Source organism: Oncorhynchus clarkii, chromosome 18, assembly GCF_045791955.1.
Source record: "Oncorhynchus clarkii lewisi isolate Uvic-CL-2024 chromosome 18, UVic_Ocla_1.0, whole genome shotgun sequence".
NCBI lineage: Eukaryota > Metazoa > Chordata > Actinopteri > Salmoniformes > Salmonidae > Oncorhynchus > Oncorhynchus clarkii.
The window spans coordinates 71,643,806-71,660,876 of NC_092164.1; the positions used below are offsets into that span (position 1 = coordinate 71,643,806).

The 17,071-nt window shown below is 44.8% G+C and overlaps 1 protein-coding gene across 1 annotated transcript in view; it reads right to left on the reverse strand.

Annotated features, from left to right (window-relative positions):
• The window catches only part of LOC139372403 (CUB and sushi domain-containing protein 2-like), a 773,740-nt gene that overhangs the window by 626,794 nt on the left and 129,875 nt on the right, over window positions 1–17,071 (reverse strand). Inside the window, exon 6 of the mRNA XM_071112112.1 lies at window positions 3,411–3,618. Coding sequence (XP_070968213.1) covers window positions 3,411–3,618 — 208 coding nt within the window. The remainder of the gene's footprint in view (window positions 1–3,410; window positions 3,619–17,071) is intronic.

Here is a 17,071-nt window from a genome sequence, read left to right on the forward strand (position 1 = left end):
ACAGACCACATAATGGGGTCTGGGGTCTAGGATGTCTGTTACACTGCCTAGTCAACAGACCACATAATGGGGTCTGGGGTCTAGGATGTCTGTTACACTGCCTAGTCAACAGACCACATACTGAGGTCTGGGGTCTAGGATGTCTGTTACACTGCCTAGTCAACAGACCACATACTGAGGTCTGGGGTCTAGGATGTCTGTTACACTGCCTAGTTAACAGACCACATAATGGGGTCTGGGGTCTAGCATTTAGTTACCTGAATAGTGATGCTAGTCCCTTACCATTCTCTCTCTCCTTCCATTATCTCTCTCTCCTTTCATTCTTTCTCCCTCCTTCCATTCTCTCTCTCTCCTTCCATTCTCTCTCTCTCCTTCCATTATCTCTCTCTCCTTCCATTCTCTCTCTCTCCTTCCATTCTCTCTCTCTCCTTCCATTCTCTCTCGCTCCTTCCATTCTCTCTCTCTCCTTCCATTCTCTCTCTCTCCTTCCATTCTCTCTCGCTCCTTCCATTCTCTCTCTCTCCTTCCATTCTCTCTCTCTCCTTCCATTACCTCTCCCTCCTTCCATTCTTCCTCTTCTTCATCAGTGGTCCAACATCATTGTTCCCCAATAATGATTATTCATATCCTTCACCCCTCTCCTCTTCTTTCTTTCCTTTCTTATTCTCTCTCTCTCTTCTCCTCCTCTCTCTTCTCCATCAATGGTTCTCCAGTATTGTTCCTGTATAAACTTCCACCTCATTCTCTCTCTCTCTTTCCCAGACTGTCTAACGCTGTCCTCCATTGCTTAATATTCTGGTGCATATGCACAAGTTCATTATCCATGACTGAAGCATAGATACAGACACACACGGTCTTTAGAGTGTTCTGAAGGTCAGCCCAATATGGTATTGGTCCCTGTCTGTGTCCTACCTCTCTCTGCTAAATGCCTGTTTCAATTACAGCAGTGACCACGCACATACATGCTGGAATGACGGGAGGGAGGGATGGAGAGGAGGAGAGGTTGATATCCTACTTCTTTCTCCTCAATCACGCACCATGTCTCGCTTCCTCTCCATCTCCTTCTCGCTCTGTGGGAGCTCCCTTTTTGAATGAAGAGAGAGAGAAGAAATATAGCGAAAGCTAAAGACCAACAGACATAGAGAGAGAGAGAGAGAGAGAGAGTAACCAAACCGACTCGCACAAGTTAGACAAACTTTTTTGAGGGAGAGAGAGAGAGAGAGAGAGACAGAGAGAGAGACAGAGAGAGAGAGAGAGATAGAGAGAGACAGAGAGAGAGAGAGAGAGAGAGAGAGAGATACCGACAGAGAGTAACCAAACCGACTCGCACAAGTTAGACAATCTTTTTTTGGCTTGATAGTTTATCTATCATCTGAACTCATCCAGTGTCTGTCTTGACTGCATTACATGGGATGTAAAGAAGCTAGTTACACTAACCAGCTAAGTTAGCTAGCATGGCTAATTGAGGCTATGTTGTTGAGCTTCCTGTCCTTGTCATACAGCAACTCCATTCAGTTGGTTGATCACTGTAGCCTTCTCATTTAGCCAACTTCATTGTGTCATTTTAATTCCATTTGGAATTGGTTACAAATCACCCACGAATCACCTACGAATCCCCCACTTCACTTGCTGCACATGAAGCCTCTGTGATAGCCCTGCTTTGCTTTGATTGGCAGACTATAACAAGTTAAAATCCCCAGTAAGTGTTATTTTTATGAGTCTCACTCGTAAAAACTGTCATAAAAAAAAAAAAAAAATGAAGCCGAGTCATTTCAGAAGAAACCTGAGTGCCTCTCCTCGGGCATCAGCGTAGACGACACCAAAAAAGAGGCTTAGTCAAATCCACGTCTACCTTATTGACCATTTAATGCCGTGGTGAATGTGCGCCCACTTTTCAGGTGTTAGTTTTTATCTTCGCTTCACGTTCTAGACGCAGTACGCATCCTGGCACGGCGGTGGGGCACGTGACGGCTCCGTACGCTTCACCTCGGTGTATCTAGTGATATGACTGTATATCCTGTACCATCCTTCCACAGCATCTGCTGCAGCATTGCATTACCATGGCGATTCATTTTAGGATAACAGTGAGCCAGTTTCTGTGCGTTATCATGCACGTTGTACACCATGCAAATTGCAGGCATCGTATACCCTCAGGTAGCTCAGTGAGCTGGACTCGTATCTACCAACTTGTGGTGGCCTAAATGTCCACACGCATTGTCAGCAGTCAAACAGCGAAATATCTTGTGCTCCTAATGATCTTGTCGTCTGGCCTTAGTGTTGTCGTCTGTTATTAAACACTCCTGTCTGTTTTCATCACTAGCATCCAAGGAGTACAGCCTCATTTTTCAAATTATACTTCTGCCTACACCCTAACCTTTCTTCCTCAGATTTGATGTCATCACTTTGGAAGTTTAGTGAAGAAGCTGACGTCAAATAGCAGTGTGTGTGTGTGTGTGTGTGTGTGTGTGTGTGTGTGTGTGTGTGTGTGTGTGTGTGTGTGTGTGTGTGTGTGTGTGTGTGTGTGTGTGTGTGTGTGTGTGTGTGTGTGTGTGTGTGTGTGTGTGTGTGTGTGTGTGTCTTTCCGGTCAGATTGTATAACTCATATGTCAATGTGATAGACATCAGGAAGCATCTATTTTCTTCAGACTGATAATCCCACACACAAACACACACACACACACACACACACACACACACACACACACACACACACACACACACACACACACACACACACACACACACACACACACACACACACACACACGCACACTCACAACTGAGTAGCCCAATCAGATCATCCATCAAACTCCAACAGCCAAATCAACAGGTAGGAGGACACTGAGACGTCCCGTGAGCCGTGAGACAAGAGCGTCATCTCGTCATTCAGAAGATAATAACATAAGTAGAAGACACACATGAACAACGCTGCTTTAGAGATCCGATCCTGGGATCATTTACAGCTTTTGACAATCCAAGGAACAAGATTGTAATCACTCATCAAATTAAGACAGAGACAGGACTGATTTCCTGCAGATCATAGTAAATATTTTAACCAGCACCAAGCCCCACCATCTCCTCGTCCCCCTGGGCTGGGTACTCACCACTGAGACAACCTGACCTCCAGCAGTTGAGCAACCAACCACGACCATACGCCACCTAATCCCAATCCCTCCCCCACATCGAAGCACCCCGGCTGGGTACTCACCGCTTAGAGTTCTCCTCAGCACCCAACCATAAACCACCTCTCTCCGTCCCCTCCCCAGAAAACATCCCCCTCGGTTTGGGTACTCACCGCTTAGAGTTCTCCTCAGCACCCCTACCTCCAGCAGTTTACCGACCATAAACCACCATACGCCACCCCATCCCAATCCCTCCCCCACATGGAAGCACCCCGGCAGGGTACTCACCACTGAGAGGAGCCGTCTGTGCCGCTGACCTCCAGCAGGTCATAGTCGTCCTCCAGTGTAAAGTCAGAGAAGACCAGGGCGATGGTGTCTCCAGGCTCAGCCAGGACGGTCCAGGTACAGTCTGCATTGTTGCTGTACTCCCCTGGGTAGTTGGGGCTGGTGATCACACCGCTCTGGCCTCGTAACGTTCCCCCACAACCGTCATCCGCTGGGGGAGAGATAAAAGAGATGGGTTAGAAAAACAAACAAACTGACTGATAGACAGACAGAGAAGAAGAAGGAGAAGAGAGAAACAGGCTTCTAGACAGACAGAGAAGAAGAAGTTCCGGCGCCGACAGAGATGGCCGCCTCGCTTCGCGTTCCTAGGAAACTATGCAGTTTTTTGTTTTTTTTACGTGTTATTTCTTACATTAGTACCCCAGGTCATCTTAGGTTTCATTACATACAGTCGAGAAGAACTACTGAATATAAGATCAGCGTCAACTCACCATCAGTACGACCAAGAATATGTTTTTCGCGACGCGGACTCTGTGTTCTGGCTTACAAACAGGACAACGGAGTGGATCCTATGCAGCGACCCAAAAAAACGACTCCGAAAGAGAGGGAAACGAGGCGGTCTTCTGGTCAGACTCCGGAGACGGGCACAGCGCGCACCACTCCCTAGCATTCTTCTTGCCAATGTCCAGTCTCTTGACAACAAGGTTGATGAAATCCGAGCAAGGGTAGCATTCCAGAGGGACATCAGAGACTGTAACGTCCTTTGCTTCACTGAAACATGGCTCACTGGAGAGACTCTATCCGAAGCGGTGCAGCCAACGGGTTTCTCCACGCATCGCGCTGACAGAAACAAACATCTTTCTGGTAAGAAGAGGGGCGGGGGCGTATGCCTCATGGCCAACGTGACATGGTGTGATGAAAGAAACATACAGGAACTCAAATCCTTCTGTTCACCTGATTTAGAATTCCTCACAATCAAATGTAGACCGCATTATCTACCAAGAGAATTCTCTTCGATTATAATCACAGCCGTATATATCCCCCCCTTAGCAGACACATCGATGGCTCTGAACAAACTTTATTTAACTCTCTGCAAACTGGAAACGATTTATCCGGAGGCTGCATTCATTGTAGCTGGGGATTTTAACAAGGCTAATCTGAAAACAAGACTCCCCAAATTTTATCAGCATATCGATTGCGCAACCAGGGGAGGAAAGACCTTGGATCATTGTTACTCTAACTTCCGCGACGCATATAAGGCCCTGCCCCGCCCCCCTTTCGGAAAAGCTGACCACGACTCCATTTTGTTGATCCCTGCCTACAGACAGAAACTAAAACAAGAGGCTCCCACGCTGAGGTCTGTCCAACGCTGGTCCGACCAAGCTGACTCCACACTCCAAGACTGCTTCCATCACGTGGACTGGGAGATGTTTCGTATTGCGTCAGATAACAACATTGACGAATACGCTGATTCGGTGTGCGAGTTCATTAGAACGTGCGTTGAAGATGTCGTTCCCATAGCAACGATTAAAACATTCCCTAACCAGAAACCGTGGATTGATGGCAGCATTCGTGTGAAACTGAAAGCGCGAACCACTGCTTTTAATCAGGGCAAGGTGTCTGGTAACATGACCGAATACAAACAGTGCAGCTATTCCCTCCGCAAGGCTATCAAACAAGCTAAGCGCCAGTACAGAAACAAAGTAGAATCTCAATTCAACGGCTCAGACACAAGAGGCATGTGGCAGGGTCTACAGTCAATCACGGACTACAGGAAGAAATCCAGCCCAGTCACGGACCAGGATGTCTTGCTCCCAGGCAGACTAAATAACTTTTTTGCCCGCTTTGAGGACAATACAGTGCCACTGACACGGCCTGCAACGAAAACATGCGGTCTCTCCTTCACTGCAGCCGAGGTGAGTAAGACATTTAAACGTGTTAACCCTCGCAAGGCTGCAGGCCCAGACGGCATCCCCAGCCGCGCCCTCAGAGCATGCGCAGACCAGCTGGCCGGTGTGTTTACAGACATATTCAATCAATCCCTATACCAGTCTGCTGTTCCCACATGCTTCAAGAGGGCCACCATTGTTCCTGTTCCCAAGAAAGCTAAGGTAACTGAGCTAAACGACTACCGCCCCGTAGCACTCACATCCGTCATCATGAAGTGCTTTGAGAGACTAGTCAAGGACCATATCACCTCCACCCTACCTGACACCCTAGACCCACTCCAATTTGCTTACCGCCCAAATAGGTCCACAGACGATGCAATCTCAACCACACTGCACACTGCCCTAACCCATCTGGACAAGAGGAATACCTATGTGAGAATGCTGTTCATCGACTACAGCTCGGCATTCAACACCATAGTACCCTCCAAGCTCGTCATCAAGCTCGAGACCCTGGGTCTCGACCCCGCCCTGTGCAACTGGGTACTGGACTTCCTGACGGGCCGCCCCCAGGTGGTGAGGGTAGGCAACAACATCTCCTCCCCACTGATCCTCAACACTGGGGCCCCACAAGGGTGCGTTCTGAGCCCTCTCCTGTACTCCCTGTTCACCCACGACTGCGTGGCCATGCACGCCTCCAACTCAATCATCAAGTTTGCGGACGACACAACAGTGGTAGGCTTGATTACCAACAACGACGAGACGGCCTACAGGGAGGAGGTGAGGGCCCTCGGAGTGTGGTGTCAGGAAAATAACCTCACACTCAACGTCAACAAAACTAAGGAGATGATTGTGGACTTCAGGAAACAGCAGAGGGAACACCCCCCTATCCACATCGATGGAACAGTAGTGGAGAGGGTAGCAAGTTTTAAGTTCCTCGGCATACACATCACAGACAAACTGAATTGGTCCACTCACACAGAAAGCATCGTGAAGAAGGCGCAGCAGCGCCTCTTCAACCTCAGGAGGCTGAAGAAATTCGGCTTGTCACCAAAAGCACTCACAAACTTCTACAGATGCACAATCGAGAGCATCCTGGCGGGCTGTATCACCGCCTGGTATGGCAACTGCACCGCCCTCAACCGTAAGGCTCTCCAGAGGGTAGTGAGGTCTGCACAACGCATCACCGGGGGCAAACTACCTGCCCTCCAGGACACCTACACCACCCGATGTCACAGGAAGGCCATAAAGATCATCAAGGACATCAACCACCCGAGCCACTGCCTGTTCACCCCGCTATCATCCAGAAGGCGAGGTCAGTACAGGTGCATCAAAGCTGGGACCGAGAGACTGAAAAACAGCTTCTATCTCAAGGCCATCAGACTGTTAAACAGCCACCACTAACACTGAGTGGCTGCTGCCAACACACTGACACTGACTCAACTCCAGCCACTTTAATAATGGGAATTGATGGGAAATGATGTAAATATATCACTAGCCACTTTAAACAATGCTACCTTATATAAATGTTACTTACCCTACATTATTCATCTCATATGCATACGTATATACTGTACTCTATATCATTGACGGAATCCTTATGTAATACATGTATCACTAGCCACTTTATACTATGCCACTTTGTTTACATACTCATCTCATTTGTACATACTGTACTCGATACCATCTACTGTATCTTGCCTATGCTGCTCTGTACCATCACTCATTCATATATCCTTATGTACATATTCTTTATCCCCTTACACTGTGTACAAGACAGTAGTTTTGGAATTGTTAGTTAGATACTTGTTATTACTGCATTGTCGGAACTAGAAGCACAAGCATTTCGCTACACTCGCATTAACATCTGCTAACCATGTGTATGTGACAAATAAAATTTGATTTTGATTTGGAAGAAGGAGAGAGAAACATGTTTCTAGACAGACAGAGAAGAAGAAGAAGAAGGAGAGAGAAACAGGCTTCTAGACAGACAGAGAAGAAGAAGAAGAAGAAGAGAGAAACAGGCTTCTAGACAGACAGAGAAGAAGAAGAAGAAGAAGGAGAGAGAAACAGGCTTCTAGACAGACAGAGAAGAAGAAGAAGAAGAAGAGAGAAACAGGCTTCTAGACAGACAGAGAAGAAGAAGAAGAAGAGAGAAACAGGCTTCTAGACAGACAGAGAAGAAGAAGAAGAAGAAGAGAGAAACAGGCTTCTAGACAGACAGCTCTAACCACTAGGCTACCTGCCTCTAACCACTAGGCTACCTGCCTCTAACCACTAGGCTACCTGCTCTAACCACTAGGCTACCTGCCTCTAACCAGTAGGCTACCTGCCTCTAACCACTAGACTACCTGCCTCTAACCACTAGACTACCTGCCTCTAACCTCTAGACTACCTGCTCTAACCACTAGGCTACCTGCTCTAACCACTAGGCTACCTGCTCTAACCACTAGGCTACCTGTCTCTAACCACTAGGCTACCTGTCTCTAACCACTAGGCTACCTGTCTCTAACCACTAGGCTACCTGTCTCTAACCACTAGACTACCTGTCTCTAACCACTAGACTACCTGCTCTAACCACTAGACTACCTGCTCTAACCACTAGGCTACCTGCTCTAACCACTAGGCTACCTGCTCTAACCACTAGGCTACCTGCTCTAACCACTAGACTACCTGCCTTTATCCACTAGGCTACCTGCCTCTAACCACTAGACTACCTGCCTCTAACCACTAGACTACCTGCTCTAACCACTAGACTACCTTCTCTAACCAATAGGCTACCTGCTCTAACCACTAGGCTACCTGCTCTAACCACTAGACTACCTGCCTTTATCCACTAGGCTACCTGCCTCTAACCACTAGGCTACCTGCCTCTAACCACTAGGCTACCTGTTTCTAACCACTAGGCTACCTGCTCTAACCACTAGGCTACCTGCTCTAACCACTAGGCTACCTGCCTCTAACCACTAGGCTACCTGCCTCTAACCACTAGGCTACCTGCCTCTAACCATTAGACTACCTGCCTCTAACCACTAGACTACCTGCCTCTAACCACTAGGCTACCTGCCTCTAACCACTAGACTACCTGCCTCTAACCACTAGACTACCTGCCTCTAACCACTAGACTACCTGCCTCTAACCACTAGGCTACCTGCCTCTAACCACTAGGCTACCTGCTACCTGCCTCTAACCACTAGGCTACCTGCCTCTAACCACTAGGCTACCTGCCTCTAACCATTAGACTACCTGCCTCTAACCACTAGACTACCTGCCTCTAACCACTAGACTACCTGCCTCTAACCACTAGACTACCTGCCTCTAACCACTAGACTACCTGCCTCTAACCACTAGACTACCTGCTCTAGCCACTAGGCTACCTGACTCTAACTACTAGACTACCTGCTCTAACTACTAGTCTACCTGCTCTAACCACTAGACTACCTGCCTTTAACCACTAGACTACCTGCCTCTAACCACTAGACTACCTGCCTCTAACCACTAGGCTACCTGCCTCTAACCACTAGGCTACCTGCCTCTAACCACTAGGCTACCTGCCTCTAACCATTAGACTACCTGCCTCTAACCACTAGACTACCTGCCTCTAACCACTAGACTACCTGCCTCTAACCACTAGACTACCTGCTCTAGCCACTAGGCTACCTGACTCTAACCACTAGACTACCTGCTCTAACCACTAGGCTACCTGCTCTAACCACTAGACTACCTGCCTTTAACCACTAGACTACCTGCCTCTAACCACTAGGCTACCTGCTCTAACCACTAGACTACCTGCCGCCCCATTTCTTATGAAGCAAGCTCAATGACGCATTTTTTGCTTAGCTAGCTATCTACATGCTAGCTATATACATGCCAAATGGATAGGTTACCTTCACGTATCTGAAATGACACGATCAATTGATGTTTACTGATCATAAAGCAGCGACTTGCTGTTTCAGTCTGTCTGATGAAAGAGATAAATGTGGAATAATCTGAAATATGTAGTTCTGAAACCTTCACGATGATATTATAAATAAACAATTATACGATTTATTTAACAATTCTTTGTCAATGGTTTTAGGAGTCAAATCGTTTCCTGTAGTTTAATTTCCTTTTATGGGTACATAGAGAATTCAGACCGCTATAGTTGCAGTCTTTCTAAGCCACAACACAATAGAACCCGTGTTAAAACCCTCTGAAAGAGTCTTCAGGGTAATAATGACTTAAGGATATAATAATTCAGGGGAAGTGCCTGATTGGCTGATGCTAGTCAAATCAACGGGGGACTGAGTACATGGGATTAATTCAGATTTTGTGTTAATCATTTTCACCTTGGGAACTCTCTCTCTCTTCCATCCTTTAAGATTATTATAAGGAGACAATTTAAACAACAAAAATGGAGTCCTGGTAATTGTGGCCCTGGGCTCTGTCTGTCTCACCAGAGGGAGTAGAGTAGATGCTGTTAGCCTATAAACTAGTAAATCTGGTAAAACACACACACACACACACACACACACACACACACACACACACACACACACACACACACACACACACCGTAAACAATGACAAATACAGTCCAAAGTGTCGTGACACATATCTGTCGAAATCAGAAAGTATTCATAACCTTTGATTTTTTAACACATTTTGTTGATTAACCTCTTTGATCTCTAGGGGCGCTATTTCATTTTTGGATAAAAAACGTTCCCGTTTTAAGCGCGATATTTTGTCACGAAAAGATGCTCGACTATGCATATTCTTGACAGTTTTTGAAAGAAAACACTCTGAAGTTTCAGAATCTGCAAAGATATTGTCTGTAAGTGCCCCAGAACTCATTCTACAGGCGAAACCAAGATGATGCATCAACCAGGAAATGATCAGAATTTCTGAAGCTCTGTTTTCCATTGTCTCCTTATATGGCTGTGATTGCGCAAGGAATGAGCCTACACTTTCTGTCGTTCCCCCAAAGTGTTAGCAGCATTGTGACGTATTTGTAGGCATATCATTGGAAGATTGACCATAAGAGACTACATTTTCCAAGTGTCCGCCTGGTGTCCCTGCGTCGAAATTGGAGCGTAAAGCCAGGTGCAATTATTTTTCCATTTGAGAGCAAGGAGAAACCAGGCTTCCACGAAGGATATATCATTGAAGAGATATGTGGAAAAACACCTTGAGGATTGATTCTAAACCACGTTTGCCATGTTTCAGTCGATATTATGGAGTTAATTTGGAAAAAAGTTCGCGTTTTGAGGGCTGAATTTTCGTTTTTTTTTTTTTTTTTTTTTTTTTTTTTTGGTAGCCAAATGTGATGTACAAAACGGAGCTATTTCTAATACACAAAGAATCTTTTTGGAAAAACGGAGCATCTGCTATCTAACTGAGAGTCTCCTCATTGAAAACATCAGAAGTTCTTCAAAGGTAAGTTATTTTATTTGAAGGCTTTACTTGTTTTTGTGATAGTTGCCTGCTAAATGCTAACGCTAATGCTAACGCTAATGCTAACGCTAAATGCTACGCTAGCTAGCTACTGTTACACAAATGATTGTTTTCCTATGGTTGAAAAGCATATTTTGAAAATCTGAGATGACAGTGTTGTTAACAAAAGGCTAAGCTTGAGAGCTAGCATATTTATTTCATTTCATTTGCGATTTTCATGAATAGTTAACGTTGCGTTATGGTAATGAGCTTAGGTCTATAAATAGAATCCCGGATCCGGGTTTGGTCGTCGCAACAGGTTAAATTGATTAGATTTAGTGTCGATGATCTTCACACAATATCCCATAATATCAAGGTAAAAAAAAAATGTTATACAACAATAAAAGCTGAAATGTCAATAAGTATTCCAGCCCTTTGTTTGGGAGTACACACGTGGGAGTACACACGTGCTTCACAAATCGCATAATAAGTAGCACAAACTCACTCTGGCTCAATAATAATAACGACAAATAATTTTGCTCTTTATTTAACCATCTTACATATAAAACCTTATTTGTTCATTTCAAATTGTGACCACAGGAAAACGAGAATGGTGTGTTTGAAAGGAAGTACATAACTGGGCAAAGTATTTTTTTAATATATCCTTTATTTTACTAGACAAGTCAGTTTAATAACAAATTATGATTTACAATGATGGCCTAGGAACAGTGCCTTGTTCAGGGGCAGAACAACAGATGTTTACGTTGTCAGGTCGGGGATGCAATCTAGCAACTTTTCGGTTACTGGCCCAACGCTCTAACCACTAGGCTGCCTGCCGCTCCTAATGTTGGGTTGTATCAGTCTTAAATCATATTCCACACCACACAGTCCGTGCCTGTATTTAGTTTTCATGCTAGTGAGGGACAAGAATCCACTCTCATATAAGGTGTATTTACAGTTGAAGTCGGAAGTTTACATACACTTCGGTTGGAGTCATTAAAACTTCTTGCGACTAGGGGGCGATATTTAAATTTTTGGATGAAAAACGTTCCCGTTTTAAACAAGGTATTTTGTCACGAAAAGATGCTCAACTATGCATATAATTGACAGTTTTGGAAAGAAAACACTCCGACGTTTCCAAAACTGCAAAGATATTGTCTGTGAGTGCAACAGAACTGATATTACAGGCGAAACCCAGATTAAAATCCAATCAGGAAGTGCCGCATTTTTTGAAACCGCCTCATGCCAATGACTCCTTATATGGCTATGAATGAGCTACGAATGAGCTTACGTTTTCTACGTATTCCCCAAGGTGTCTACAACATTGTGACGTCTTTTTACGCATTTCTGTTGAAGAATGGCTGTAAGGGACCATATATAGCATGTGGTCACATGGTGTCTCCCGCAGAAAATCTTGCGTAAAATACTGAGGTAGCCATTTTTCCAATCGCTTCTTATGAGAAACCAATTGCATCGATGGACATATTATCGAATATATATGTTAAAAACACCTTGAGGATTGATCCTAAACAACGTTTGCCGTGTTTCTGTCGATATTATGGAGCTAATTTGGAAAAAAGTTTGGCGTTGTAGTGGTAGCATTTTCCGGTCGATTTCTCAGCCAAGCATGATGAACAAACGGGAGCTATTTCGCCTACAAAAATTATCTTTTTGGAAAAAAGGAACATTTGCTATCTAACTGGGAGTCTCCTGAGTGAAAACATCCGAAGTTCTTCAAAGGTAAATTATTTAATTTGATTGCTTTTCTTATTTTCGTGAAAATGTTGCCTGCTGCCAGCAGAGCCTAGCATAGCATTATGCCATGATAAACTTACACAAATGCTTGTCTAGCGTTGGCTGTAACGCATATTTTGAAAATCTGAGATGACAGTGTTGTTAACAAAAGGCTAAGCTGTGTCTCAATATTTCATTTGCGATTTTCATGAATAGGAAGTTTCTAGAAGTATTTATGTCTGCTGCGTTATGCTAATTCGTTTGAGGCTATGATTACGATCCCGGATCTTGGATTGCTAGTCGCAAAAGGTTTTAAACATGTTTTTCAACCACACCACAAATTTCTTGTAAACAAACTATAGTTTTGGCAAGTCGGTTAGGACATCTACTTTATGCATGACACAAGTCATTTTTCCAACAATTGTTTACAGACAGATTATTTAACTTATATTTCAGAGGCTGCAGACCTCCTGTACTTGGAACAGGAGGTTATATTGTCGTCACGGCGTTATATAGGAAGGGAGAGGAGGGCGTGTTTCAGAAGTTTTCAAATCAAATCAAATTTTATTTGTCACATACACATGGTTAGCAGATGTTAATGCGAGTGTAGCGAAATGCTTGTGCTTCTAGTTCCGACAATGCAGTAATAACCAAAGAGTAATCTAGCTAACAATTCCAAAACTACTACCTTATACACACAAGTGTAAAGGGATAAAGAATATGTACATAAAGATATATGAATGAGTGATGGTACAGAGCGGCATAGGCAAGATGCAGTAGATGGTATCGAGTACAGTATATACATATGAGATGAGTATGTAAACAAAGTGGCATAGTTTAAAGTGGCTAGTGATACATGTATTACATAAAGATGCAGTAGATGATAGAGTACAGTATATACGTATACATATGAGATTAATAATGTAGGGTATGTAAACATTATATTAAGTAGCATTGTTTAAAGTGGCTAGTGATATATTTTACATCAATTCCCATCAATTCCCATTATTAAAGTGGCTGGAGTTGAGTCAGTGTGTTGGCAGCAGCCACTCAATGTTAGTGGTGGCTGTTTAACAGTCTGATGGCCTTGAGATAGAAGCTGTTTTTCAGTCTCTCGGTCCCAGCTTTGATGCACCTGTACTGACCTCGCCTTCTGGATGATAGCGGGGTGAACAGGCAGTGGCTCGGGCGGTTTTTGTCCTTGATGTGCAAAACTGATAGAGACATACCCAAAGCGACTTACAGCTGTAATCGCAGCAAAAGGTGGCGCTACAAAGTATTAACTTAAGGGGGCTGAATAATTTTGCACGCCCAATTTTTCAGTTTTTGATTTGTTAAAAAAGTTTGAAATATCCAATAAATGTCGTTCCACTTCATGATTGTGTCCCACTTGTTGTTGATTCTTCACAAAAAAATACAGTTTTATATCGTTGTTTGAAGCCTGAAATGTGGCAAAAGGTCGCAAAGTTCAAGGGGGCCGAATACTTTCTCAAGGCACTGTAGGTATTCCTCTTGTCCAGATGGGTTAGGGCAGTGTGCAGTGTGGTTGAGATTGCATCGTCTGTGGACCTATTTGGGCGGTAAGCAAATTGGAGTGGGTCTAGGGTGTCAGGTAGGGTGGAGGTGATATGATCCTTGACTAGTCTCTCAAAGCACTTCATGATGACGGAAGTGAGTGCTACGGTAGTCGTTAAGCTCAGTTACCTTAGCTTTCTTGGGAACAGGAACAATGGTGGCCCTCCTGAAGCATGTGGGAACAACAGACTGGGATAAGGATTGATTGAATATGTCCGTAAACACACCAGCCAGCTGGTCTGCACATGCTCTGAGGGCGCGGCTGGGGATACTGTCTGGGCCTGCAGCCTTGCGAGGGTTAACACGTTTAAATGTTTTACTCACCTCGGCTGCAGTGAAGGAGAGTCCGCATGTTTTGGTTGCGGGCCGTGTCAGTGGCACTGTATTGTCCTCAAAGCAGGCAAAAAAGTGATTTAGTCTGCCTGGGAGCAAGGCATCCTGGTCGTTACAGTCCCTGATGTCCCTCTGGAATGCTACCCTTGCTCGGATTTCATCAACCTTGCTGTCAAGAGACTGGACATTGGTGAGAAGTATGCTAGGGAATGGTGTGCGATGTGCCCGTCTCCGGAGCCTGACCAGAAGACCGCTTCGTTTCCTTCTTTTACGACGTCTTTGTTTTGGGTCGCAGGCTGGGATCCATTCCGTTGTCCTGGTTGAAAGGCAGAACACAGGATCCGCTTCGGGAAAGTCATATTCCTGGTCGTACTGATGGTGAGTTCACGCTGCTCTTATATTCAGTAGTTCTTCTCGACTGTACGTAATGAAACCTAAGATGACCCATAGCCCATGTCCCATCACAGGGGCGGGCCACTGATTGAGCAGAGCCCTAACCTTATAAAAACCCAATTGTCACATTTTAGAAGCTAAAATCACATTTCGTCCCATCATGAATAATTTCATGTTCAAACATTTAAATTGAACAACAATTCCATGTGAATCCGATAACTCTGATGTGTAGACTTTCCACTGTAGAGTTTATGTCATCCTATAATTGATGAGAATGTCTCAGATGACAACCGAAGCACGATCAGGTGGACTGGGGACAGCAAGGAGTCATCAGGCCAGGTAGTCCTGAAGCATGGGCTCAGGTCCTCCAACATGGTTTACAAGATAAACCAGATAACCTACATTTATTTATTAAGGTTCAAATAAAATATAGAATCTGAGAGATTGAACGGTGCAAAGTTCAAGTCTGTCTGGTCGGTTTAATGCTCCCTCAATATGGAGAAGAAGACCGACATCAAAGTCTTCTTTCCATGGGTGTCATGACAACCAAAACGTGAAGCAGCGCAGACCATGGAACAATACACACACCAGCCTCTCAAATATGCACAGGGAGGAGAGAGGGAGACACGAGAAAGGAGAGAAGGGGTAGGAGAGAGAATAAACACATTTGAGACTGTACAAACTTAAAACCCCAAGCAGAATTAGGACAAATCTAGCTAATTATCAAAATCTAGAAGAATAGCAAAAATATATTTTTTTAAAAACCAAGTAGTTCTCAAAACTTCCAAAACCTCAGAGAGATGAACTTGGAGAAAAGTCAATTCTGCCATCTGGTAAAGGGACTCTGCTCAATTACACAAACATAATCCCAGGACAGCCACACAATTAGACCCAACCGAATCATGAGAAAACAAAAAAGATGATTACTTGCACATTGGAAAGAATTAACAAAAAAACAGAGCACACTAGAATGCTATTTGGCCCTAAACAGAGAGTACACAGCGGCAGAATACCTGACCACTGTGACTGACCCAAACTGAAGGAAAGCTTTGACTATGTACAGACTCAGTAAATATAGCCTTGCTATTGAGAAATGCCTCCGTAGGCAGACCTGGCTTTCAAGAGAAGACAGGCTATGTGCACACTGCCCACAAAATGAGGTGGAAACGGAGATGCACTTCCTAACCTCCTGCCAAATGTATGACCATATTAGAGACAAATATTTCCCTCAGATTACACAGACCCACAAATAATTAAAAAACAAATCCAATTTTGATAAACTCCCATATCTACATATCTACTGTCCTTCCCTATAAGCATGTTAATGTTCAGTTGTCAGTTTGTTTGCTGTAATAGAGCATTGTATCTGGTCAAACAATATTTTTTCCAGAAGTTTACTAAGAGTTGGTAACAGGCTGATTGGTCGGCTGTTTGAGCCAGTAAAGGAGTCTTTACTATTCTTAGGTAGTAGAATGACTTGAGCTTCCCTCCAGTCCTGAGGGCACACACTTTCTAGTTGGCCTATACTGAAGATATGGCAAATAGGAGTGGCAATATCGTTCGCTGTTATCCTCAGGACAAAGGAGAGAGGAGAGGAGAGGGGAGAAAGGAAAAAGAAGGATAGAGGAGATAGGAGAGATGAGAGAGGACAGAGGAGAGTGGAGAGGAGAGAAGATGGAGGAGAGGAGAGAGAGGAGAAAGGAGAGAGGAGAGACGAGAGAGGAGGAGAGACGAGAGAGGAGAGCACTGATAGATAAAGATAGAGAACTGCTAAATGAGAAGTGATCTGATCTAACAGAATACACACCCCCACCATCCCAAAAAGTCCCGACTGCCAAGCTATGGCCTAGTTTTTGTTGGTGTACGGCTGTGCTCTTAAACGTATGCACAGGCTAGGTAATTGGAGGAGCATTTGCCATACGTTTATGAGAAAGCATTCAGGCGTGTTCGCCAGCTTTTATGCTGCGCTGCCGCAGCGAGAGACCTCAATTAATCGCCGTGGAAATTGCCCGTTTCTAAAACGTGTAATTTCTCAGGAGGAAGTGACATATTTATGATATCCTGTCTGCCCGGACGCTTTGTTTCAGCCGGGCAAAACATGGGCTGGGGGGACAGAGCGGTTAAGGGAGGGAGAGAAGAAGAGTGGGACTTAGGGACAGAGCGGTTACAGGAGGGAGAGAAGAAGAGTGGGCTGGGGGGACAGAGCGGTTAAGGGAGGGAGAGAAGAAGAGTGGGCTGGGGGGACAGAGCGGTTAAGGGAGGGAGAGAAGAAGAGTGGGCTGGGGGGACAGAGCGGTTACGGGAGGGAGAGAAGAAGAGTGGGACTTAGGG